General features: G+C 38.6%; 1 protein-coding gene across 1 annotated transcript in view; it reads left to right on the top strand.

The window, feature by feature from the left end:
- The first annotated feature begins 9,536 nt into the window (after positions 1-9,536).
- The window catches only part of MAP3K9 (mitogen-activated protein kinase kinase kinase 9), a 39,262-nt gene continuing 27,464 nt past the window's right edge, over positions 9,537-21,334 (top strand). The window contains exons 1-3 of the mRNA XM_015823521.2: positions 9,537-9,807; positions 15,664-16,077; positions 20,772-20,952. Coding sequence (XP_015679007.1) covers positions 15,846-16,077; positions 20,772-20,952 — 413 coding nt within the window. The 5' untranslated portion in view covers positions 9,537-9,807; positions 15,664-15,845. The remainder of the gene's footprint in view (positions 9,808-15,663; positions 16,078-20,771; positions 20,953-21,334) is intronic.

Raw genomic sequence — 21,334 nt, 5'->3', positions numbered from 1 at the left:
CCCACTTGCACCCCTTGCCCCCACTTCACAAAGAGCGACTCCACGCCGTCTATCTGAGGCACAGTGGTCTCCCTTGGACAAAGGCTCTCCCTTATAATGACCGCTACCCCTCCGCCCCTACCCCGGGTCCTTGGCCGATGGAATGCCTGAAAACCTGGCGGGCAGATGTCCACCAGTGGTACTCCACCCTCTGCGCCCACCCTCTGCGCCCAACTTTCCTTTCGCAGCCATCTATGGTCTTAATACAGCCCTCAGTCTGTCTCCCTTTCCACACCCCCTAAAATTCTTCATTCAGGCAGGCTTCCAGAGGACAGCTGGCAGGATGCAGGTAACCCCTCCCCCCTGTCCTGCCGCCTCCCATGGTACCACACCGCTCCGCGTCCCACGCCTCCGTGCCTCAAGCCTCCATGTCACAGAACTGCTGGCATTATGCTTGGGCGGAAGACTTTCTTTTACAGATGGGGCGGGTGGGCCCGACATTCGTGGGCAGGCAGGACCCCGCCTGCCGAGTCGCCGCCTCCCCATCGCCCTCCACGCCAGCTGGCTCCGTCACCAGACCTCCCACCTGACAAGCACAGGAGTTCAGCATTGCGGTGGCCTCCCCTTCGCCCTCTGCACCGGCCAAAGCATTGCCAGACGTTCCAGCTGACGGGCGCAGGTCCGGGGGTCGCCAGCTGCCTGCTTCTTCGGCTGGAGCAGTTGCCAGGGCTTGCATGGTCCCCAAGGGCCGCTGACGCGCTCCCCGCTGCCGGCGACCATGCAAGCCCTGGCAACTGCTCCAGCCGAAGAAGCAGGCGACTGGGAGGCTGCTGCGGCGCCTACCTCCTGCGCCCATCAGCTGATGACCCCCGGACCTGCGCCTGTCAGCTGGAACGTCCGGCAACGCTTTGGCCGGTGCGGAGGGCGAAGGGGAGGCCGCCGCAGCGCCGAACTCCTGCGCTTTTCAGCTGGGAGGTCTGGCGACGGAGCCGACTGGCGTGGAGGGCGATGGGGAGGCAGCGACTCGGCGGGCGGGGTCCTGCCTGCCCACGAATGTTGGGACCCCCCGCCCCATCTGTAAAAGAAAAAGTCTTCCGCCCAAGCATAACTTTTAAGGATTTTAAGGATCTTTGAGAGGGAGAGAGAAATAGAGAGAGGGAGAGAAAGATGGAAAGAGAAATAGAGGGAGAGAGAGAAAGAGGGAGAGAGAGAAAGAGGAGAGGGAGAAAGAGGGAGAGAGAAAGAGGGAGACAGGGAGAGAGAGAAAAAGAAGGGAGAGAGGGAGAGAGAAAAAGAAAGAGACGGAGAGAAAGGGAGAGAAAGAGACAGGGAGGGAGAAAGAAAGGGAGAGAGGGAAAGAGAAAGGAAGAGAGGGAGAGAGAGAAAGAAAGAAGGAGAGAGATTAAATTAGTAACATGGGTATTCAGTGAATCTGGTTTCCCCACTAACTTTGCTTGTCACAAGGTTGCAAAAGGTGATCACATGACCCTGGAACAATGTGACCATCATACATAAGAATCGGTTGCCAAGCATCCGAATGTAAATCATGTGACCCTGAGGATGCTGCAATGGTCATAAGTGTGGAAAATGGTCATAAGTCACTTTTTCCAGTGCCGTTGTAACTTTGAACAGTCACCAAGCAAACTGTTGTAAGTTGAGGACTACCTGTACTTTATCACTTTTTTCCATTTATTTTTTTTGTCATCAAGCTTTTGACACCTTGCTAGATGACTGGTGGTACTCGCATGTTGTCATATTCTAAAAGTGGTACAATCGGTGAAAAGGTTGTAAAGCCCTGCATTACAACAAGGTGGTAGGAAAGAAAAAAATCTTGGGATTTAAATCTCAGCATATACAGATCTTTCCGTTCTGTAGGAAATGGGTTTTGGTTTGTTTGTTTTTACATAATTAGGTCTGCCTGGCATCTACAGTAAAATTACTTACCCATGCAATTCTCACAAATCCTGATTTCCTAAAAATCTATTCATTCAAGAAGTGGTTCAGGGAGCATGAGGGAAATCAATCCACCTAATGATCCTTTTCCATTTGGAAGAAAGTAGCACATTATTTCTATATTGCTACCAAAGACAGCCTGTACTTGGCTAGAATTAAAGCACTTTTCTAGTTATTTGGGAACTTGCATAAGTAGATCTGGAGGTAATTATATGGCCAGATACAAGGTAATGCAATCACCAATGCTGCCAGGTTTGAAAGAGGGACATAAAATATAAAAAGTGTGAAAAAGAAATCTTGAAATTGTCAAAGTAGAAATTAAATTTTAGACATATGTGTACCAGGATTTACTATTCAGGACATGGTATGGCATAGCAATAATGCTCAGAAAGGACATTACTCAGTATAGTATGTGGCGGTAATTGGCTATAATCCATTAATGATGGGATGGTATATTAGAATTAATGGATATCCTGTGCACATCTATTATGCTCATCTATGCACCTATTGATCTACTTCTTGGGATATCTTATCCAATCCTCATTTGAGTAAAGTTCTTTAGCTGTCAAATAGGACATTTAATCACCAAATGGGGATGAAATACCTATTGAGTTATTATAAGCAAAGAGGAAGTTAACAGCTCTATATCAACAAATATGAAAGAAGACTGAAATAGAGACAGGCATGTAGATCAGTTTATATATTTGTACCAAAAAAGTGAGATGCGGGGAAATGTATAAATTATTAAACAATTTCATTCATTATTTGTGTAAATAAATTTATGCTTTTTATTATGCTTGATAATACAAAGTTGTGGAGATTCACACTTGGAAAAAGTAATGCCAAATGAACTGGCAGCTTTTAGAAAAGTCAATGAAGCATAAGATACCTAATATAAATTATGGTATATAATATGAAAAACAAGACATTACAAGAAAAAGATTCTTTGCTTTGTTGACTGGTATATAGTTTTATTTAATTTTAGCTCAAAAATAAATATGAGCTATCTGATGGAGAAATAGAGATATAGGGAGAAAGGCAATGGATGAGAAGCAGTAAAACTCATTGCAAAGGTGATCAAAACTTCATATAGTTAGGTTGCCAGGAGGTCAAAACATGGGATCTTTATTTAGCAATCTGACAGCTACGATTTATATGTTTCTTTTCTCTGTGTCATCACACACAGAGTTTAATGGAAATTAGTGAAAACTTCTGGCTAGAATTGTATTTCCATTTATTAGTTTATCAAATTTCTACACTTTCCATCTGACTTAGGTGACTCTGTGGAGTTTAGAAAGAATGGGCAAAAACATGTATTGGAAAATTACTAGAAATATGAGGTTCTTGCATTGTCTCTTTGGTAGCAAATTTTAGAGAAGGCCAGTCCAGCCATTGAGCCAGATCCATTGTGGGCAATTAATTTTCTCAAGGAGTCACATGAGAAACGGACAGTTGTGGAGGACCAAACCAAAAGGGCTGTAAAGGTGCATAGGGATGTACGCAGGTAAGCACATACATAAATTGAAGAAGAAGAAAAAAGCAATCATCATCAAAATAAAAGCAATGCAATTGTGTGCATGGCATACACTTATTTACATTTAATTTTTAATTTCTAAGCTGGACAGGGATACCCAAAGGGCCAGGTGTGGTCTGGGAACCATAAAATGCCCTGGTTTGAGCCAGACTGTAACTATGCTAAGGCAGGAATGGCCCAGAGTGATTTATCAAGTAGTTTACTTGTTATAAGAGTTGAATGTCTCCATTTCAATAATTTTAGTTTTAAAAGGATTAGGGTTTTTATTATTTAAATAATTGAAACACAATAATTATTGAAAGGAGCTCTTTTGTTGCTTGTATTAACTCCATATAATTATTATATTCCAGTGATAGAAAACTTTTTGAAGCCATCACAAATAACCCCACACTTTGTTTCTTCAGTCAATTCCTGACAGTCCTTTCTACCTCTTCATTTGAATCAGATACCCATATTATGGGAAAAGGTGAAAATTACATGGCATCAAGACTGGACTACACAGTGAATAGGATAAGATGATGAAATTCAACACTGTAATTTCATTTTTGTATTTTTGATCTTAATTGTTTCAGATTTTGAGGATTGCAATGCAGCAATGAGTTGTTAGTGGTGTCAAGTTCAATAAAATCTATGAATAACACCATCTGCATTGCCAAAAATTATAATCATGAGTTTTCCTACCAAAGTGTAGCTTTTTTAAAAATAATTATTTTTTATTTTGGCAGTGAAGCTTTGTGATGATATTCTATTGCTTTTGAATTATAATAATGGACCCATGTTTTGTTGTCAACAAATATGATGCTTTAAAGAAATTTCTTGTTTTCATTCTCATAGTATGACAACAATTGCTGGCAAATTTCTGTTCTTCAAGTTTTCACTTCTACCATCAGCATCCAAGGAGCCCATCTAAAGGACTCGATAACGTGACCCATATTCCTGTGAAATTCTAAGCTTGATAGCAATTTCCTTTTGGTGACCCACTAGTTCTTCTTTATCAGTTCATCAATCTTTCTCATATGAAATTTGGTGGTTGCTGTAACAGTGAGTCCACCTTGTCCTTGTTCACATAAATCAGCTCTTTCCAGGTTGGCCCAAATGTTAGTAATCACATTAACACAGTCATCACCATAAACTACCTGTATTCTATTGTGAATCAAACTGGAGGGATTCCTTGAGAAAGTTAAAACTTCAGTCTCATAGTGGGTTGCTTAAAGCATACTGAGGAATACTCATTACAAGCTTTCATTTCATGAATAACCCCAACAACTCTTCACCAATTTAAGTGAAAGAACAGATACTAAAGAGCTTTGGGTGAATCAGTGCTGCCATCTGTTGGTCACTACAACATTGGTGACATATTTTTTTTTACTAATCTAGTTGAAGGAAAATAATTGCTGTTTTTTTTTTAAGTACTACAAATGATATGGTGATATATAGGCTCATCTTGCTTACAAGTTGTATATGGCTCCAAGCCCAATTATGATTGATAACTTTTCACTAGAAATTAGGTAGAGATATTTGACCATCAAGTTCCTGTCAAATCTTTCTAAGATTTTTGAATTCAAAGTCTGAATACATTGGTACTGATGCTCAGTATTCTAAACTGGAGTTTCTTTTATTATTATTATTATTATTATTATTTTAATTTCTATACCGCCCTTCTCCCGCAGGACTCAGGGCGGTGCACAGCATATTAAAAACAGATACAATAACAATATACAAAAATAAAACCCTTCTAAAACCAAATTAAAAACCAAATATTAGAGGCTGTGTTCCAATTAAAATTATACTTAAAATTCTTTATAAAACATAATGATAATGCTATTTTATTTTCAGTAGAAGTGAACTGAACACTTAATGGTACTGGGTTTAGGAGATTTTGGGAGCAGTAGTCAATTTTTATTTAGACATAACCCACAATTAACAAAGCCATATGAAGCAATTAGGGCAAGTGATATAATTTTATATAATTTGTTTCAATTCGTACACTTAGACAATTGATAGCTATTTGTCTTTGTTATTTGTGTCAGATTTCAACATTTACTTTACAGAGATGATAAAGGTAAATATTTTCCCTTTTCAGTTGTCTCCAACTCTAGGATGCAGGTGCTCATCTCTGTTTCTTAGCCAAGGGAACTAGCATTGTCCAAAGACACTTATACGGTCATCTGGCCAGCATGACTATACATCAAGGCACATGGAACACTTACCTTCCCATTGAAGGTTTTACCTATTTATCTACTTGCATTTACATGCTTTTGAAGTGCTAGGTTGGCAGGAGCTGGGGTACGTAATGGGAGCTCACCCCATCATGTGGTGCTTGGGTCTTTAACTGCTAAGTCATCATGTCCCTCCACAGAGATATAAAAAGTCAATTAGAAAATTACATAAGTAATGGGATTTTGGATTCCCAACATGGTCTGTTAAATTGAGGTTTTTCTGTACAAACCTTTACTGGAAGAGTTTGTCTCCTCTTTTTGCTTAGAGTTAAGGAAGGTACATTTTGTAAAGCACAAGATATCCAAGTTGCTTCTGGTTTGGCCCCCAAATCTATTACAATGAGAGGAAAAATATAATTTCATACACAGTAATGTTTTTCAAAACTTATTTAACTATAAATATTAAATAACTATATATGAAATATAGTTAAGTTTATGAATATGATTAGATTTTATGAGATTTGGAATGTAATAGAAATAGTGAAATTGTAGGGGAAGAATGATCAAGCTTAAGATCTGACCTCCCACTCTGGAGTAGAACGGGTACCACATAATTCAGTCCTGCTGTTGGGAACCACCATTTATCCATTTGGATAGATCTTATCAGCACATTGCTGACACACACAGCTGTACCTCAAGATAAGACAGGCAGGATAAGGTATGCTGCTTTATCCTGCCATCTGGAGGTTGTCAGAGACAGGAAAATCTATTTTGTCATTGTTGCAATTTCTTTTGGAGGACATAATCATTGAACATATTATAGAAGCCAGCATGAATTAGAATCAAAATATACTGTTAAAATATTGGATGATATCTGATTACAGTCTAACACTAATAGAACAGTTTTTATAAAATGAATGGGAAAGCTCCAGGTATTTGCACTTAGAATAAAAGGTGACTTATAAAATTTACAAACATAATTACTGTGTTGTACACATGCTAAACTACAATGTAGTTAATTGCTAGTTCAGTGTGTTATGTAAAGTCAGGAAGAACAGTTATTTTTGGATCAATCTGTGTGTCAATGCTTTGGGGTTAATCCAGTAAACAATGGTTTAATAAATCATGGATTAAGACAATGCCAGCTGCAATACATATATGTTGGAAGCAAATGTAGTTTTGTTTCAGTAATAGTAAATAAATTTCAACAGTATTATTACATCCATAAGTGAATGGGTCTTGGGTTTGCAGTACCATATTTTTTCTCTGGTTTTGTCACCCACTGTTACATTCACCCGCTGTTTATTGATTCTTTCAGATATAATATAATACAATTAATCATGAAGATCAGTAGGACTGAAATAAAAAGCTAATATGTGCCTGAATTGTCATTTAGTGCTATGCAAACAGAATCACTCACTGTTTTTCTGTGTTTTTCAGTCCCATTTCTCTACCATGTGACTCATCTAACAGGAATTTAAAGTTATTTGTGATACTAAGCCATGGTACCTTAATCATGATTTACTGATCAACATATACTTGGTTGATTTGTTCAACATGAAAGATATGCCATAATTTACTCACAAGCTAACAAGGCACAGTTAGCAACTAGAAAAATGTTCCACTGAAATGATCTAAACTTGAACAATCATTATTTTCCTACTTCAGGAAACAACTTGCTACATTGGCTTGAAATGCCATGTTAGTATTAGCAAGGCAGCAATCTTTTTTTTTTAAGTTTTTTATTTATAATACAGTTTAAAAAAAAGTGGACATAACATAACATTCCAGTATAAGTATTTCTAACAATTTGTTCCTCTTCTTACATATAATTTTTTATCTCTATATATACATACATATTTTTCTATACAATATCTAATTTCTCTATTTACTAACATACAATTATATATATTTCTATCTTAACACTAGATTATAACCCGGACAGTCCTCCTTGATTCACACCAATGGTAGAATTTTTCCCAGATTTCAAAATAATCTGACTCTGTCTTGTCCTTCATTTCCATTGTGAACCTGTCCAAATCTCTTCTTCTGTTGGGGTTTCTTTATTCCTCCAATTTTGTGCAAACGCCAATCTAGCAGCAGTGAGAATATGTAACATCAGGTAAAGTATCCCTTTATCATATTTCTGTGTAGTTATGCCTAATAGGAATAGTTCTGGTTTTAGCTCTATCATTAATATTTCTTCCAGCCATTTTTTTAATCATTCCAAAAATCACAAGCTTTTGAGCACTCCCACCACATATGGTAATAGGTCCCTATTGCCAATTTGCATTTCCAACATGTAGATGTAAAATTTGGAGCCATTTTAACTAAGCTTGTGGGTGGGAGATGCCATCTATAGAACATTTTGTAGAGATTTTCTTTGTAGGAGATGGCCAAGGTAAGCTTCCTATTTCTTACCCATAATTCTTGCCAGATGTGCAAATCAAAATTGAGACCAAGATCCCTACTCCACGTTAACATGGTTTCTTTCACCTGTTCCTCATACATTGAGCAAGGCAGCAATCTTGCTTGTATTTAAGATTATTGAAGTAGCTTGCTAGGAAAGGGTAAGCCAGCAGAACTCAGAAAACTGATTTGAATAAACCAAAAAACCACATATTTATTAGGATCCATTTCTCTATTTACATTTGCTACAAAGCTTATATGTTTTTTCTAGTGATGGTAATACAACTGAATTGCATCCAGAGAATACTAGTGACGAGACTTTGCTTTTAAATTATAGCACTGCAAAGTGGCCTTGGAAATACACTGACGGGTGCAATTAGCTCAAAAATTAGTGAGCTCGATTTTGTAACTAGTTTCTTTAAAGGCAAGGTAATCCCACTTAGTTGCCAGAAACGGGGAAGGGACAGAGCCAAAAGGCTGCTTTGAAGAGAGAGAAAAAAAGATGCCCAACATAAGGCCATTCTGCATGTCTCGCAGGCACAACTGGCACTTCCGAATCCTACACAACATAGTAGAACTGGAGAACCCCGTAATCAATCAGGATAAGGAGACCCGTTTCCCTCCCTGGATCCACGCCTATTCATTCGCAAGCAATGAACTCGCGCTGAAGGCAAAAAGGCAGCCTTCTCGCCTAGCAACGGCAGGACTTGCGCTCCCGCTCAATCCGATCCAAGGGAACGTTGCGGAGCCGCCCAATAAGAAGGACGACTTAAAGCGCGTGCGAGACAGCTGAGGAAAAAAAAAAAAAGGGGGGGGGGGAGGCGGAGAGGCTACGGCAGGGGTAGGCAACCTTGGCTCTTTTATGACTCGTGGACTTCAACTCCCAGAATTCCTGAGCCAGCATGGCTGGCTCAGGAATTCTGGGAGTTGAAGTCCACGAGTCATAAAAGAGCCAAGGTTGCCTACCCCTGGGCTACGGGGAAGTAGGACGCCGTTAAAGCGCCGCCGATCTTCAATCAGGTAAGGGAGGAGTTTGAAGGACCGTTGCAACAGCGAATGGGAGCCCAGGGATGACCGGTCGGGGAGGCGGGGTTTTCTGGACGCTCCTCCCTCTCCCCTCTTCCAAGCTTGCCGGTCAAATCAGGTGGCTTAGGATGCGCGGTCGGCGGCCCTGGCGGAGCGCGATGTGGCCGTGGAGGGGCTGCTGGGCGGCGTCTCTTCTCCACGGAGGGCTGTGGCGCGGCTCCGGCCTCGGCGTGCCTTCAAGGGTGGACCGGGAGCCGGCAGCCGCATGAGCCAGAGGCAGCTTGCCCCGCGGGCAGCCCTGCCCCCTAATGGAGGAGCCGTTCCGTCTTCCTCCGCTCCTCCCGCGCAGCCCCCTGCAGCCCCCGCCGCCGGGGGAGGCTGAAGGGGGGGAGGCGGCGGCGGCGGCAGCGGCCAGCCCCGCTTGGGGGAAGGCGGAAGCGGCGGCCTCGGGCGACAGCGCCGACGGGGCCGGCCTCTGGACGGCGGTCTTCGAGTACGAGGCGTGCGGCGAGGACGAGCTGAGCCTGCGTCCCGGCGACGTGGTGCAGGTGCTCTCCAGGGACTCGCAGGTCTCCGGCGACGAAGGCTGGTGGACGGGCCAGATTGACCAGCGCGTCGGCATCTTCCCCAGCAACTACGTGACCAGCAGCGCGGGCGGCGGCAGCGGCGGCGGCCGCCGCCTCTGCCTTCAGGAAGGGAGGAGGTCGGATCTCCAGGCCTCGTACCCTGCTAGTCCGGCCATCCAGTGTAAGAAGGGAAGGCGCGGGCCCGGGAAAACGGGGTGGGGGCGGCGGCGGTGGTTCAGGAAGATGCCTCCGCTGCTAAACGCCGGGTTTAATGCCTGTGGATGTTGGGGAGAGGCTGAACACCCCCCCCACTTTTTCAGTGCATAAGCCTATGCCAGGGGTAGGCAACCTTGGCTCTTTTATGACTCGTGGACTTCAACTCCCAGAATTCCTGAGCCAGCATGGCTGGCTCAGGAATTCTGGGAGTTGAAGTCCACGAGTCATAAAAGAGCCAAGGTTGCCTACCCCTGGCCTATACAGACGACCACTGGGAAGCCCCTTTTGCCAGTCAGAGCTATGACACAGGGGAAGGGTTTGCGTTGTGCTGAAGAAGTTTGCCCAGGGTAGACTGGCCGTGCGTGTAGGCTGCGTGCTTTTGTCCGTTGGGTAGGAATGTGACCCCCCTTGACTCGTGTCTGGAAACTTCATCCAGGGGTGGCCTTTCTCCCATCTTAATGAGACTGCAAAGACGTGATCTCGCTTACGTTTTGCAGAAGACAATCAGACACTTCCGGAGGAGGGAGGGGTGTGGCTATATTTTATTCCATTGATGTTTACCGCTCTCTCCCCCCCTCCCTTTAATCCTCTTTCTTGATCGGAACACCAGTAAACTCGGAGAATTGTGTATTCTTCTTCCCCATCCTCTTGTTCTGTATTCTAGATAAAATAATCCAACGCCCCGCTGCTTCAAACTAGGTCACGTAATTCAACCTAAATTACATTTTACTGTATAACTTGCATCTCTGAAAACTCTGCACTCAAGAATAACAACCGGTGTTGCCGAGTGTCAGATGGTATACTAGTTTCATAAAGAATAATAACGGCGTACGAGGGTAATTGTGTCAGGAGAGAAACATTTTTCATTGTTAAATGGGTCATTATTTTTTTTTGAAGGAAACTTGGTAGTCTCTAAGCTTGGTTGTTATCTTGCAGACGTTTCATTACCCAAACTAGGTAACATCGGTGCTCTTAGGGGGTCCTTTTTTTCTTCCTCTATAACTTCCATACTCTTTATGCCCAATTTGTTTAAATCTTAATAATAACCTGGTTCAGTTCCACATGCTTTTTTGTAGCTATTTTAATAGTTATTTAATAAAGAGAATTTGTGCTGATGTCATTATAAAAGATGTAATTAAATTTTACTACAAATTAGCAAGATGATTTTCCTGTGTTCATTAATTTGATACATGAGGAGGATATTTCAGTAGTTCTTACTAAAAAGATATAAAGCTTCTTGTTGTGTTTGAGTGGTTTGTCCCAACTGCCAAAGCTTCTGTAATTTCCCCTTCTTTTTCCCTCTGATCCTACTGCCTCAACACATGAACTGTTCAGTTTTTTTGCTTTGCTCTGCTTAAAAACTTCAGCAGAGGGCATTTATGTTTTTCATCTAGATTTTTGTTCCAGGATGTTTTCTATCAGACTACTTTTGTAGTATTTCCTTGTAAACAAGTGGCCACAACTGAAATGTGTTAACAGTGCAAAATTCAGTACAAACTGTTAGCTTGTCTTGTGTGGAATAGTCAATCTTTTTGGATTACTGTTATACTTTATCGCCAAAATCAAGATATTTGAAAAAGAATGTTAGACCTGGCATTTTTCTTTCCTTTTGAAATTCTAATTTTGCAAATTATTTCATTCTTACAGCTTAAACATTTTCAAGAGAAAATAGAGATTAAAAATACAATATATGGGAAACTTATATCCACCTCAAAAGGGAATAGTAAATAATCTGAAAAAAGGAAACTACAGTAATTTTGACACTGCTGCCTCATTTTGGTTTTGAGATCCATCTTGTCCTAAAGAAAGCAGCAATAAACAAACTAAGTTCTTCTTCTTTGCCCCTTTGCCTTTCTGTGGGAAAGAATATGCAGAGTGTTGCTTTGAGACCATTTAGTGGTAGCATTATAATTAGTAGTGTGTTAGGGGAAAAAATAGAATCTTATATGCGGCACTTTCCAATGATACAAAACCATCTATTTTCAATTGTAGCTATTCAGTTCTTACCTATGTAAAATTGATCTGACTGCAACCGACAAAAGTTAAGTTACAGGGTTTTTATTTACATAGCATCCACCTCACATAGACAACTTTGGATGGCTTACAATAAAATAGGTAAAAACAATAAAACGCATAATATAAAATAAAAAATAGAAGCTAAGTTTCATAAATAATGACCTGTAAGTCCCTTCTTATGTTTAAACAATATTTCTACACTGTCTGATGCAGTATAATCTTGCTGTTCTTTTCATACACAGAAATACAGTCAAAAGTCTACTCAGAAATATGTATTTGGTTACCAACTCTTTTTGACTACACAACAATTTAAATCTCTAACCTAGTAATGTAATCAACAGAAAACACAGTTAAATAATCAAAGCTGGAGAATTTAGTTTAACCATACAGAGATGATTTGGCATAAAGCCAAATGTACATCTCTCTCTGTGTATATACAATATATACATAGCTCTTCTCTTAACCTTTTAAAAAATCCTGTATCATTTATAAGTTATGGCAATCATTAAAAGTTTTTTAGTCTACAAAAAACATATGCTTCAGATTGCTGTTGAGAAGTTTAGCAAACGTTTTATGTTATCACCAAAGGAGCTGTCCATTCAGCACCCATTAATTCAGAACCTTAACTTTCTGTCCTTATGTCCTATGATACATTACTGAAAACAACAATAATTTTAAATGAAATGAAAAAATTCACTCCTTTTAATTAGCAAAAAATATGCAAGAAGTTTGAGCATGTTTAAGCTTTTTAAACAGAGAATTCAGAACTATAATTTCAGCTGTTTCTTTTTTCTACTGAAGTTAAACTTAAAGATCTTAACTTATTATTTCAGTTGCTAAAGATGTTTCCTAGTTCAATGTCTTTTAACATTAAATTCGTATGACTATTTGGACTTCTAAAGTTTTTCAGAATGCTACTTTTTGCTTTTATTCATTGATATTTCAATAGTGATAAGTCTTCATTAGATGGACTGCATGAATTGTAGTAACTAACATGCTGCCCTTCTTCTTTAATAACTACTTGAATTTTGGTAGTTAATATTAAAACAACCAGCATATTTCTTGACTGCTGGTTCCTTTGCTATAGATAGATGATTCTAAATACAGAAGCTACCTGTCATTTTTATATCTTCATTGTCAGTTGTAAGTGAATTTGTCTACTTCTCTTATAAAATTGGCTAAATCATTCTTTAAATCATTTGTCCTCAGCAAATTGTTCATCACACTGCTTATCCAAGAATCCAGATTGAGGTGAACAAGATGACTGGGGTTGGCTTTCAAAAGCAGTGTTTACTTCTTGTCATTGTAACAACATTTCAGTAAAAGTTATTAGGAAAAGTATTGGCCAATCTTCCCAATACTTCAGTGTCAAGGATATAATATAGGCCATGTACATTAATCATTTTAAATTGTATCTTTATTTTTACTTTTCAAAATTGATCTTATGCTTAAAATTGGTATTTTTCAATTCCAGCAAGTGAATACAAAAGGAAATTTGCTATAAGTTTCCCAGTGGCTATTTTTATGTTATTTATGTTTATATTTCATGACAGTATTTTTATTCCGTTTTTATCCTATTTTAATAGTTGTTGCCCCAAAGTCCTGTATATAAGATGAAACTATATAAATCTAATTAAATGAATAATAGTACCTGCTTTTAGACTTCCTTGGAATTATTTGGAGCATAATTTGAGCAGCAGCCTGTAGTCTTTATTATTTGCATGTTTATAAAATTCCTATGAAAAATCAAGAATATATTCTTTTTGTGGTGGAATTACAGTATTAATTGAAGGCTATCAGCCAGAAAAGTAGAACAACATACAAATATTATAATGCTATATCTCAAAGTAAATGATGCCATAAGATATCTTCCTTATCACCAGTATGATGAACTTCCCCTTCCTGATGCTCACACATGTGTTACATGGAAAACTGAGTTCTCAGTTAGCAAGCTTCTTCATTTCAACTTTATTGTCATCAGTATCCAATCATGTGTCCCATCTTATATGGCATAGCCTCTCCTGGTGACATTAGCATATGAGTAAATTTGTGCAGAGAAAAATAATTCAGGTATCTGGGCATCAGCTAAAGTATTTAGATTTTGAAGGTAAGAAGTGGCCCTTAAAATTTAGATTGGAAACACACTGAAAACCAATGCAGCTGATATGACTCTGTTGTGTTATGACTGGGCTCCTGTTTATAGGTTTGCAGAGGTTTGTCAAGGATATACCCATAAGGAGTACAATACAGTTGTATAACCCAGACATGCAACTGTGGCTTTAAAATGTAAGCTGCCTTGAGCCTTTGTAATAGGGAAAAGTAAAATATAAATAGACTGTTCTTAATACTATTGCCTTCACCTAATACTCCTTCCTCTTCCTAATTTCTCCACAAAACACTCTTGTGAGGTAGGTTGAGATAAGAGAGAGTGGCTGGCCCATCTTAAAGCTTTACAAAAGTGTTTCATATTTCAATATGCTTCTTATATTGAAAGGGTAATAGGGAACCTTGATAATCTCTTTTAACACAACAATATACTATATGACACTGTTAAGCGGATACTTAACAGTGGCATACAGTATATTGTTGTGTTAGCATAATTCTTTAGGGTGAATGCAATACACATAAAGAATGAGTGTGAAATAAGTTCACATCAGTATTATTTCAGAAAGTTTTCAGTGCAGAGTTGGAATATATGATCAATAGCAAAGGAAAAGCCCTTGTTCTGGGCTCTGTTCTTTCCTGAAAATTGATCTGAATATTTTTATGTAGGATAGCTTATAACAAAAAACATGTTTTAGAAGGTAGATTTCTGAACGAATGGTGGAGAATGGAAGGATTTATATTCCTTGCAATCATCTGGCCGCTAGCGCTGTTTGTGAGAGTCGTTGAGGCCACTTGGAGGTTAATCTGTGCCCTTGGGGGTCACCTGAATAGTGCAAATGGCTATAGAACCTTCTTGGAACTGCTGAAAGGACTGTGTTGTAAACAGGAGATAGGTAGTGTTGTACCCCTCCCCCTCTGTTGAGAGAAGGTTGTTCAATCTTAATGTAACATGGTCTCTTTGATCCTTCTTTCAAACCAGCGGTCCTCTCTGCCCAAAATGTGGAATTTGCTGTTTTCAAAAGAGTGGCCTTTGTCTTACTCTTTTGTTACTGCATTCACCCTTCAGAAGCAGGGTGACTAATTAAAATTAGCCAGAAAAAAATAGTATAAGCAATTGCTTCTTAATGCATAGTCCACTTTTCCCTAACTTGTCTTCCCTCAGTTGGGTGGATTTCAGTGTCCAGAATCCACAACCTGCATTGTCATTACTGAAAACTCTGAGATTAAAGCCATAGATCTTAAGGCACTAACTAAAGATCAGGAAGATTGGCAAGAATGCATCTACTTTTTAAAACAAAATATTTACCCATAATAAAATCTTCATTCTTCAGGTACAATATTGCAGTCTTATTAGAACATGATAATATAAAACATCTTCCTGGGAAGTAATTTAAATTGTGATTTTAATGATTAAAATACGTTTTTCTGAGCAGTGATTCAGTTATATTTGATTTAAATTAAATCTGCCTTTTTCAGACACATTCACAATATTGATTTAATATATTTTTTTCTGAGTATTTCTAGCAGTGGTAAGGGTGCAAAATGAGCTGACTCATATTTCCACTAGGTAAATATTTCAGCAGTCCCTTCTCTAAAAAAAAGTCAAGGTTAAATCGTATCAGTAAATGAATGGTGCTGATAGTAATTACTGTCTTAAATCATCTTTGTGGAACTTAGATATTTTTATTTTGTATCCTAGTGCTGGAGATTGACTTCTCAGAGCTTATTCTGGAGGAAATTATTGGCATAGGAGGTTTTGGGAAAGTTTACCGTGCAGTTTGGTTTGGAAAGGAAGTTGCTGTCAAGGCAGCTCGCTATGATCCAGATGAAGACATCACTGAAGCTATTGAGAATGTCCATCAAGAAGCCAAGCTCTTTGCTATGCTAAAACATCCCAACATAATTGCCCTTAAAGGTGTATGTTTAAAGGAACCAAACCTTTGCCTGATAATGGAGTTTGCCCGTGGAGGCTCATTAAATAGAGTGCTTTCTGGTAAAAGGATTCCACCAGACATTCTGGTGAACTGGGCTGTCCAGATTGCTGAAGGAATGAACTATCTCCACGAGGAAGCAATTGTTCCTATTATCCACCGGGATCTGAAGTCCAGCAATAGTAAGTGGAAATTTGGAATGAAATGCCAGTAACTTTCAGGAATATTGGGCATAAAATAGTATTTAAAAGTTGTGAGATCACCTATGTCATCACCAGATGGATAGCACCGAAGAAATGTTAGAAAACAAATTTCCAAGTCTATAAACTTGTATGTAGAAATGATGAATAGAGACATTTCACTCTCTCTAAGGAAATGATTAAACAAAAATAGAAAGAAAACCAGAACCCCCTCTTTTTTTCAATTTAACACTTCTGCTAACAATTCCTCCTTTGTCTTGAAATTTTGCTGACTGAATTATTTTCTGTCGCTTTTGTTTACCACATTTACCAAGTTGTTTGTACTGTAACACAAAGGGAAACCTTTAGTGCTTACGACAGACTAGAGGGAAATGAATTGTTCTTCCTTCCTTGGATGTTACTGGCAATGACAAGAGAGATAGACGAATGAAGGCAAATATACGTGTCCTAGGATATTTGTTGCAGGATCCAATCTGAGTCGATCACCAGGACCAGAAGTTTAGCTTTCAGATCCGTGCTGGAACCCATCCTCAGGGAACTTCTCTCTAACGGAATGTGACTGACCCAGTGACCAACCCAGATTGGATCCTGCAAGAGTGATACAATTTTTTTCAGTGTCACGTATTTTTTCTATATTAGTTAGATTTATTTTTAATTTTTGTAATTATACTTTTAACTTTGCAATTAAATTATTTCTGTAGACTTGTGATCTTATTGAATTGAAATTCAATACAATTATGGTATGCTGATGATACCCAATTATATCTTAAATCGGCAATATAAATGAGGCTGTCAAGGTGCCATCCCAGTGCTTGGAGGCTGACCAGGTTTGGATGATACAGGGTTTTAACTGCCTCTGACTTCTATCCTGAATGGTTGTGAGTGTTTGGGCACCCAGATCTGGAGGTTGACCTTAGATGGGAAAGTACTTTCCCCTTCAAGTTTGCTGTGCTCTCTGAGTATTTTCCTGGATTTACAGCTCTTGCACGAAGAGCAGCTGTGGCCAGGAAGGCCTTTGCACACACCCTTTGCTAGATTGGCCGGGGGGGGGGGCTTTCAGATAATCACTCGTACCCTAGTTACCTTTTAGCTCAACTACTGCAATGTGCTCAAGATGGGGCTATCCTTGAAGACCACCTGGAAGCATTAAACTGCTCAGAATGTGGCATCATGAGCAGTAACGAGCACCCCTCAGTATGCCCATGTACCACCTGTGCTTCACAAGTATGGTTGCCAGTTTACTTCCAAGTGCAATTTAACATGCTTGTTGTTTCCTATAAAGCTCTACATGACAAAGGGCCTGATAACTTGCAGGACCATCTGTATCCAACAGCATTGTTCCAGACAATTTCATCCCACAGAGTTGGTTGTTTTGATTTTAAAATGTCACCTATCAGGATCCTGAAAGTGCACTTTCTCTGTAGCAGCACCTTTTCTCAGGAACAATTTGGTTGGTTCCTCCTCAGTGTGGTTTAGAAGAGGCATGAAGATCTGGCTGACCACTTTGGCAAGGGAGAGTAAGATTCCTTGCTTCATCATGCATACCATATTTTATTTTTATTTTTTCATATTTTATTTTATTGCAGTTCTTTGCTTGATCATTGTGAGTCATTCAGAATCATTGAGAGTTGGATACTTGGATGGCATACAAGTTAATAAATTATTATTATATACCTTCCTTTTCTGCTGCTATCAGAAAATTACCTAATTGAGGCTAGGCTAATGTTGAAAGGCAAGCCTGAAAACATAAGAAGATAAATCCTTTGCGCTCATGAGATAATTGTAATTTATGTAGATAAAATTTAATGGAGTGTCTTTTCAAAAGAAAGGAATGCAGTATCTTGTGAACTTGATTAAGTAATGTGATGGATTACATGTGGGCAGGAATCTAAAAATAGAAATAAATCTTGAAACTAAATTCATCTTAAACATATTTTAGTTTACCAAAATACTCAGAGGAATTCTAGATCTTTAAAACTTCTTTCATTTACATCAGAATGAGGATAGTTCAGTTTTACCTATTGAAATGACTCTTGGAAAGTCTGATATCAAGGAGAAAAAAAGTCACCTTTATCCTTATTTTTTTAAAAAAATATTGTACATGTGCAGCATGTTTGAATTAATCCAATTAACAAAGTAACCAATCTGGATTTCACACTTAGGAATTCATGACGTAAAGCTAAAAATAAAACATTTTAGTCTATCTATAAAACATAAAATATCAGCATATCATAACATCTTGTGCACTATTTCTAATTTAAAAGCCAAGAGTTATAAAATCAAAATAAAGAGAAAAGGAGAAAAAGGTCACATTTCATTCACATTTCAATATAAATTTAAAGTGAAATTACAGTGTTAATAATTACTCAAGATTTATGTATGGATCATATTGATTCAAAACATTTAAATTATATCAAAGGCTTTTTCAGCTTCCAAAGAAATTATAATTGAATTAAAGCAAAAACATCATTTAAGGATCTGATACTTTCTGTCTGAAACTTAATAGTTCTGTAGAAACAATACTCTGTAATCTGTAATCCAGGAAATAGTTGTATAATTAGAACATACAGTAGTCCCTGTTTGATTTAGGAATAACTGTGATATTTGTCTGATTAAAACATAAAGGCAGGGGTACATCTAAAAAGTTTTGAAGATATACCTATGCATCCTTTTTATATGAATTGAATGGACACCATCAGAGCCAGAAGTAGATTTAGTTGCAGGAATTGGCTATGTCTAGTCAAGGACTAGAGATGACATGATAGCAGTGTTTCAATATTTGAAGGGCTACCAGAAAGAAGAGGGGGTCAACTTATTTTCCAAAACATCTGGAGGTCGAACAAGAAGCAATGGATGGAAACTAATCAAGGAGAGAAGCAACCTAGAACTAAGGAGAAATTTCCTGACAGTTAGAACGATTAACCAGTGGAACAACTTGCCTCCAGAAGTTGTGAATGCTCCCATGCTGGAAGTTTTTAAGAAGAGTTTGAACAACCATTTGTCTGAAATGGTATAGGGTTTCCTACGTGAGCAGGGGGTTGGACTAGAAGACCTCTAAAGTCCCTTCCAACTCTGTTACTCTGTATTGTTAAAGTGAAAGAGGGTACCAATTGTAGCATCCACTAGTGGAACACCTTTACCCCAGACATTTAGATAGCTGTGATATTACTGATCTTTTAAAAACAGTTAAGAGGAAAATTGTTCCAACATTCTTTTGTCTGGAAAATCATAAAAAAAACTATTGCAGCTGTTGCTGTTGTGTTATTACTTTCTTTTTGTTTGTTTATAAACTTGTGTGCTAGTCAGGGTTCTTTGTGATTAGGGCATATGATAAATATAAGTAATCCTCCTTTAGTGACCATTCGTTTAGCAACTATTCAAAGTTATGACTGCTGAACAAGTAATACTTATGACTGGTCTTCAGAATTCCAGCCATTCTGGTATTGCAGTGGTCACATGATTGCCATCTGGGTTACAGCATCCCAGAGTTACATGATTGCCATTTGCATCCCATAGTTACATGATTACCCCGGTCACAAGTCATCCTGATCAGTAACTTCCACTGTCTGCCATCTGTCAGAAGCCACCCCCAGGCCTGCCATGCTTATGCCGCCCCTCGTCCCAGGCCTTACCTGCCTCCTGGCCTGCTTGCAAGCCACCAGGACTCAATAATCTGCAATCCTCATTTAACAGTGGCTACTGGGAGTGCCAGGTTTGCTGACACTAAGCAATGCAGTCATGTGACATTGTGCTTTATGATCACAATACCATAATTAAGCAAGGGCTGTCTGTATTATGAAATGCATACATACATACATACATACTTACATAAATACACACACACACATGCATACATATATTTAGGAATGCCAGTTAAAAGCACCACCTTCACTTGATTCTTCAACAATCATATTATAAAATCTATTTAAAATAGATTTAGAATTTTCCTCACATAAACCTTCTCCACTACACTTACCGTTAGAGCTGTTCTTAAAATGAAATATGTCTCTGGTAAAAAAAAAACCACTTAGCTAATTCTTGCCCATGCTTATCAAGAGACTCTAAACATTTCACGAATATTTTACATTTTATATAATTTGGGTACAGAAATTTGGAACAAATGAAATATATGAAGTGCTCCTTTTTTTATAACACTGCCGATTTAACCACTAAGTGAAATGTTTTACATGTCAGCGTTTATCTTATAAAAAATGATTGATCAAGACTGACCTAAGGTGAATGTGACTTTGTATGGAAAGTCAATAGATTTAGGTAGGAGAGTTTGGCTCTGTAGCTCTTTGAAAACAAAGCACAATGTCTTTTCTTAATGATCTTTCAAAATTACGTGTCTTTAAAGTTAACTTTGATAACTACGCTTAACACATAAGGTTGGCAAAAGTCTGCAATGTTCAATTGCTTTAGTTTACATTCTACGGTATGCTTTCATCTCTGCATTAACTTTTTTAGTTTAAACATAGATAGGTGTTGGTATTCTGATACCTGGCACTTAGTTCTGAGTAATCTATTTGCTTATCAGGATCAACATAGGTTAGTCTCAGTGAATCTTTAGGCATTTGTAATGATGACTTTTCTAATGGGAGAATCAAGTACATATGTATCTTCACTGACTATATATTAACTCTTTTTTCTCCCCTCCCCCCCACATTATGTTCTAGTATTGATCCTTGAAAAAGTAGAAAATGGAGACCTGAGCAACAAAAATTTGAAGATCACTGATTTTGGCTTGGCCAGAGAATGGCATAAGACTACTAAAATGAGTGCAGCTGGAACATATGCTTGGATGGCTCCTGAAGTTATCCGTTCCTCTATGTTCTCTAAAGGCAGTGATGTGTGGAGGTATGTTTATTAACACTAAAACATTTTTATAAGTGATCATCATCTGTAATATTATATTCTTGCTGCATTGAAACTCTCAATTGTTGATTTTCCAAACCTTAGGTTAATGTTATGTATATCTGGTCTGGGTTATGAAATTCACATATTCATTTTGCAGACTTTATTCTAAATTTGCATACATACATTTCAGCATAGCTGAAAATTTTCAGCTTCTACTTCCTGTTGAACATGAATTGTAGACAAACCATCAATAACTGACTGTTCCGTTTTAAATGTATTAAAGCTTGCAATCAAAATATCGTAATAAACGTGACATTTCCAATTTTCTAAATTATGCTTGGTTTATGTTGTAAAGTGGATTGCTGCATGAAAAAGGGTTTTC

This window comes from Protobothrops mucrosquamatus, unplaced genomic scaffold, assembly GCF_001527695.2.
Source record: "Protobothrops mucrosquamatus isolate PMUCROS unplaced genomic scaffold, P.Mucros_1.0 scaffold1897, whole genome shotgun sequence".
Lineage (NCBI taxonomy): Eukaryota > Metazoa > Chordata > Lepidosauria > Squamata > Viperidae > Protobothrops > Protobothrops mucrosquamatus.
Note: the sequence above shows the minus strand (reverse complement) of the source record. Positions and strands in the feature narration are given on the sequence as shown.